This window comes from Chelmon rostratus, chromosome 10 (genome assembly GCF_017976325.1).
Source record: "Chelmon rostratus isolate fCheRos1 chromosome 10, fCheRos1.pri, whole genome shotgun sequence".
In the NCBI taxonomy this organism is placed as follows: domain Eukaryota; kingdom Metazoa; phylum Chordata; class Actinopteri; order Chaetodontiformes; family Chaetodontidae; genus Chelmon; species Chelmon rostratus.
In genome coordinates, this window is record NC_055667.1 from 14806335 (window position 1) to 14812649 (window position 6315).

The window sequence follows — 6315 nt, forward strand, 5'->3', positions numbered from 1 at the left end:
TGGGGAAAATTCCATTTGATATCTCCATTATGGAAATAATAGATGTGCCTTCTTCGCCTTGTCATTACACAGAAGCCCAAAAATGTGAACGCTCATGTCTAATAATGGAAAGTCAAGTTACAACATACGTCTTCGTTCGCGCATTATTCATCCACCCAGCAACGACACAAACAGGTTGTGCTGATGGAAGTACAAACAAACAAAGTACAGTCGACAATGACGATGAATCATCTTTACCTTGACATGCACGTGAGATTATTTCATTTTAATAAACAGCCTGCCTTTCTGATCATAAGGGTAGAAATGCGGCCTGTCATAATCTACTTTTCACACATTTCTGCCGCCTGATCGAAGATTTTCGTCTATCGTTTCGGAAAAAATGCATGATCTTCTTTGAAGCTGCAATGTTCAGCTGCATTTAGACGAAGCGAGCACTTAAAATGAAGTGATCTGTAGGTCTTTGATTGCAGGCGTGGGCCCGTAAACAATTGTTTTTGCGAATAACGTCCAATTAAAATGAAGCGTCAGTGCACTGCGGCGGCGACATTACGCCCAAACTGTGGCTCACTGCAATGTTTTTGTCTGTTTGCGTCCACTTGGACTTTAACGGCTCTAATACGACTGTGAACAGGCTTTATTCTAATATTATTCGCTTGCGTCAATCCGCACAAATACAGAATCCGTATTTGTTCTACTGTGTTACGAATGGAAAGCTTCGTTGTGTAACTGAGAGATGTCAGATGCAGACTTACACTGTGGCACCAGTTTCAGGCATTGTTGTGCTCATCATTGATCGATTAAGTCTTCATAAAAGTATGGATGACTTTGCATTTGAGATGGAGGGGAAATCCATTTTATCAGTGACTTGAACTAAGACGAAAACAAAAAATAGGCTCCATGTAGTCTTGGAGTCTAAGGACGGAGGGTGTCGTGAGTTGTACGGACTAGAAAGCCTTCAGAGCCAACTTTGTGATTTTTGGATGAATTTATATCAATAAATTTGACTTGACTCGACTATAGGCGAACATCTTAAACCAAACCACACGTTTAAACGTCTAAAATTTGAAGTGTGTGTTGTTGCTTTATGTGTCATTTCCTAGTCTTACTTTCATATATTGGGGAGGCTGTATCACACATGTTCAAACTGACAAACCACTGCAGACTGCAGGTAGAGCGCTAAAGAAGGAGTGAAAATATGAAATACGAGAAGGTTTAGCGGTGCAGCAAAGAGCCATATGCCCGGCAGTATAATCTTAAATGGTCTGTCTGCAACTGCAGTTCTGTTAAGGAAGACAAGGAGTAAAAGAGAGAAATGAACAACAACAAAGGACTTTTTTATATATAATGCTTTCTTTTATTGTAGCACGACAAACATGCACAAAGACGTGGAATAGATACATTATTAAAAAAAATCCTTACTTCTTATTAATGGACTCTCTCTCACACACACAAACACGCACACACACACACACACAAGCAAACCCGGATGTACACACAAACACAGGCGTACACGCGCACATCCAAAACAGTACAGAGGATTATTCATTGGATTACATTGGACATAGATACAAGCTATATAATGTATGGCCATATGTTCTGGTAATAAATGAGCACTGGGCACTGTTTCATTCCGCTTTAATGGCAGCAGTAGAATAAACGGACATGGACCTTCAACCTGCAGAAAACACACAACTTTAAAACGATCTGATTTAAGATCTGTCCACTTTAACAAACAGCCTTATCTCTGTAAACATGTGGCTAAATATTTGCGTCGCCACAGACTTGCGCATTCATCAGCACACGACAGGATACCTTTTGGCGTTATCCGGGTTCAGGTCTGGCGTCTGGCCTTTTAAATTTCATGGTTGAATCTGAACTCAGCGGCCAGGTCAAACAACGCACATCCAAATGCGTATACAGATTTAGTTTTGCATCGCGAGGTCCAAATATTGGGTATTTTATCATTTTTTTTCTAAGCGTAATGTTTTTTTTTTAAGTTGAATTTATTCTAGGCTGACTGGTGATGTAATTTGATCCTTGCAGCTTGGCGATGACAAAGGCGAGTTGTTTTTCTAAATCTCAACACTTTGCAGTACATCACGTAAATTCCGGTTTATTTTGAAATTTGTCTTTTTGGTCTTTCTGGTTAAACTGTCATGTCGCATTTGCCAATTTATGGAACACAGTGCACCCAGTTTGAGTTAAGTTCGGCATTAGTGCGGTTTGTTGGACTACACCACTAGAATTTTACTTTTGCACATAACGACTGTTGGATCTAGCTGCATTATTTATTATTGTGTTTAGCTGCCTCGTCTTAAACTTTGCAATAAATTCAGTTCAATTCAATGAACTTTTTTTCTTTTTCAAACCAATGGTCCCCAGTAAAAGAAAAAACAGATACAAATTCAAACATCAAACAGTTAGGCACCATCACCATACATATAACCCAAAGTAAAAAGCCTGAAACACGCCACGCATCAAAGGCATAGATAAAACATACACACCGGATTAAAACTCGTGAAAATAACACCCGTGAGCATCACCGTCTCACAAAATGTCCAAAAACATTCATGCACCCAAAGTCACCACATGATAGAAATATATCGTGTGCAGCTTTTAGGGATCACTAGTGCACTAGCCATGTTGTCAGCTCACCCACTCTGCACAAATGCATTAAACATTCAGTATTTACGTCACAATTAGTCTAATTTGTGTTCCCCTTGACACTGGTGTCTTCTTCGGTTGCTCCTGCTTCATCGTATATTAATATTGTATTATTTTCTGCGTCGCTGCAACCCTGCAGGAGAGTTCAGGGTTGTTTCACAGCCAACTAGCTGACAAGCTGCACTGGTATATCGCAGGGCAAAACGGTAAAGTTGTGCCTTTGCGTACACCAGTTACATTACCCCCGTTATGAAAGCTTTTATCTAGTTAGCCCTCTAACGAACCTTTTTACCTCCCCTGCCATGCAGCCTCATCTTCCCGTCCTCGGCCTCTCTGTTTGATAGGAATTGTTTCACATGCATACAGTGGCGGCGGTTTTATGTTGAGCGAGGAACTCGGATGCAGTCTTATTAACGACACGTTTATGAACAATCAAATGGTCCTCGTTAAAATTTATTGATGGGCATAAAATCATGAACGGTCACTAGCTGAATATAGCCCGCTGTAGTGGGCTGCTTGTCAAGAATCTGAATCCCCTCCTCTCCTATCTCCGCAGAGCCCATTTAGGAAATGTTTGGTCTGTTGCGCCCTCATTAAAACAGTGCAAACTTTATTGTTGGTGTATCCTGCACCCCGTATTTTGATCCCCTCTGTCGCCTGTCTAGTCAATATGCAGCTGCTGTGGCGACTCCTCTCTCTATTCGGAAATAAACAGCATTCCACAGGAAGTTATAAACTCCACTTTATCAAATGTGCTGCTGGTTTTATAAAGATAAAAGGCGTCAACGATTCAATAAACACTTCAATGCTGTAATACTATCCATTGCAATAACATGGGGCTACGGTAGATTTTGCCAGACAGAGATTGATTACGCCATCAAATAGTGCCTTGCTCGGTTTTAGACGTAATGTGCGCAGGGCTGTACTGCGACCACAGAAGGCTCCACTAACGGCGCCGTAAATGCGTATTTTCTTTATAAAGAAACATGTTTGTAGACGTTACCTCTAATACGTCCAGGAAAGAGGGCAAAAGAGCACATTCTTTAATCCGATTTATGTGCAATGGTATCCCAGGATAAGTGGCGCATTGATCCACTGTACAATTTTTGTGGGGGTAAATATAATCACGTGTCGGTGAGGCAGCCAATAGCAGCCAGGGAAGCGTTGAGAAATAATTACCTGCCTTGATTGTTCTATGGCTAGATAAAAAAGTACACATACACTCCATATAATAATCGGATGCATGTAAAAGAGTCGGGGAAGCTTCGACATGTCGACCACGGGTCCCATAAGTAATTATTATGTGGACTCCTTGATCAACCATGAAAACGAGGATGTCCTTGCAGCAACTCGGTTTTCGGCTCCCGGTTCGCACCCAGCCGGCCCTCGTCCGACGTCCCTAGTACCGGAGTGTGCTGACTATCCTTCCTGCAGCTTCGCACCCAAGCCACCCGTCTTCTCCACCTCCTGGGCCCCCGTACACTCCCAGTCATCAGTGGTTTACCATCCATACAGTCATCAACCTCACTTAGGCACAGACTCGAGGTATATGCGGTCATGGCTGGAGCCGATATCAGGCGCCGTGCCTTTCCATGGCTATCCGGGGAACGGCAGGCACTATGGGCTGAAGCCCGACGCCTTTCAGGAGCACAGAGCCGGCGAGTGTCTCAGCTCCAGCGGACGGACCTACACGGATTATCTGTACTGCTCATCCACTGACGTGCGGGACAAGACGCACCAGAATATCCCCTCTCCCGAGTCGGAGCTCCTGGCTTCAGGGAAACATAAAGACGAGAAGCCGGAGCTCGATCCGAGTAAGTTCAAGCTCCTACAGTCTTTTACAGCCGGGTGGGAGTTTTGGTTTGGGGTTGTGTAAAAGCTGCTTTTTGCTTAGAGGCATTTAAAAGTGAAATTATAAGATGTTTCATCCTCCCTTTTCGGCCCAGCTCTGAATCGCCTCTGCTAGGGGGGGAAAGCTTTAGCAACTATAAAAGACAAACGCCACAAGGCTAATATTGGGGCTATAAAACCAGACGGGGTTGTAAACATGGACTCAAACCTACAGGAGGACGTTGAATTTGGAAGGGTGCTGCATAATGTTAAAAACATGCAAGGTGTTCTTTTTCAGTGAACAACCTGAACCGACATCTGAATCAATATTCATCAGTAAATGCCTTCTCTTACATTTTTTACGACCATGTTTTGACCCCGTGCCTTTACATACGGCACATCAAACCCTGTAAGCCGACTTTCAGTCCTCTTTTTTCTTTCTTTCATTTTTTATGTGTGTCCATGTGTGAGGAAAAAGCCACGTTTTGGCTCTTTTTGATCCCCGGTGATAAAAGGCATTACTCACCCACATAGCAATGAGAAGATGGTATGCATATAGTTGCATATGAACATTTGCTCTCCTCTCTGAGTCCAAAACAAATTCACTTGACTCTTGCAGCCAACTTGAGGAATGTAGGGACATAGTGGAGGACTTTCACCACGGACCTGTAAAGGCTTGAACCACGGGCCATTTTATGGGCCAATAAAGTGAATAAGCGCATTGAGTATTTTACGACGGTGTTACTCACAAGTTAAGGGGACAAGGAAGCAAATCAGTGTAGGGTTGGATAGATAGAAGCTGAGAATCCTACCTCAAAATTTCAGCTTAGCTTTAATGGTAAACACCCAACATGTTTATCTGGATATGACATTGTTTTCAATTGTAGCACATTCTGATGAGCCCACAAAATTGCTGTGAATCCAGACCCACATTTTCTAAATGATTAACACGTGTGTGGTTGTCATTTGTCATCGTTTCACTTTTGCAAATGTCTCACAGTGTTGCATCCATATATTCTCTCCTTGCTTATTACTATTATGGTTTTTATCTGCAGATAACCCGGTGGCAAATTGGATACATGCCCGCTCCACAAGGAAGAAGCGATGCCCTTACACAAAGTACCAGACTCTCGAACTGGAAAAGGAGTTTTTGTTCAATATGTACCTTACTAGAGACCGCCGATTCGAGGTCGCTAGAGTCCTGAATCTGACCGAGAGGCAGGTCAAAATCTGGTTTCAGAACCGGCGAATGAAGATGAAGAAAATGAACAAAGAAAAGACCGACAGCAAAGAACAATAATGTGGACTGCAGTCACAAAACAACCATAATAACCACTAGTCACATGGACAGCACAGATGTACCAAAACACACGTTGAGCCCCCTCTCCTCCCCTCCATATTTATCACTTTGTTGGATTTTGTATTAACCTTAATTTCGAGACTGTTTGATGCTGACTATGTTATTTTTCCAGTGCACATTTATGTGTCAAGCGTTAAAGGGAAAACAAAAGAAAAAAAAAAAAACTTCTAAGGAGATAATGACATTAATTACATTCTGCTTTCACTTCAAAATACCTTTCTGTTTTTTTGTAAGAGAAATTATACACGTGCAGTTTGGACACGTTGAAACTGTCTGAAGAGAGAGAATACTTGAATTCTTTTGAATTTCACAAACCTATAATTTATGATGTGAATGTTTTTTCTTTCATGTTTATTTCCTTTGTACGTTGTTGTGCAGGTGCAGTATTTTGTACAGAAACAGAACATCTGCGGTCCGACGTGTCTGTCTTGTGTTTTTGTGATAGTTGTTGCTGTGTTCGT

The 6315-nt window shown here is 42.1% G+C and overlaps 1 protein-coding gene across 1 annotated transcript; it reads left to right on the forward strand.

Moving 5' to 3' along the window:
• The first annotated feature begins 3925 nt into the window (after positions 1–3925).
• Positions 3926–5794, forward strand: hoxc9a (homeobox C9a). Its single transcript, XM_041945472.1, has 2 exons — positions 3926–4478; positions 5550–5794. The coding sequence occupies exons 1-2, from the start codon at positions 3935–3937 to the stop codon at positions 5792–5794; spliced, it is 789 nt and encodes a 262-aa protein (XP_041801406.1). The 5' UTR covers positions 3926–3934.
• The last annotated feature ends 521 nt before the right edge of the window (positions 5795–6315 follow it).

What these genes read in the sequence shown, in the direction of transcription:
- hoxc9a (XM_041945472.1), top strand. Translation starts at nt 3,935, where the DNA reads ATGTCGACCACGGGTCCCATAAGTAATTATTATGTGGACTCCTTGATC. An exon ending in GAAGCCGGAGCTCGATCCGA is followed by an intron (nt 4,479 to 5,549) that starts GTAAGTTCAAGC and finishes TTTTATCTGCAG; the next exon opens with ATAACCCGGTGGCAAATTGG.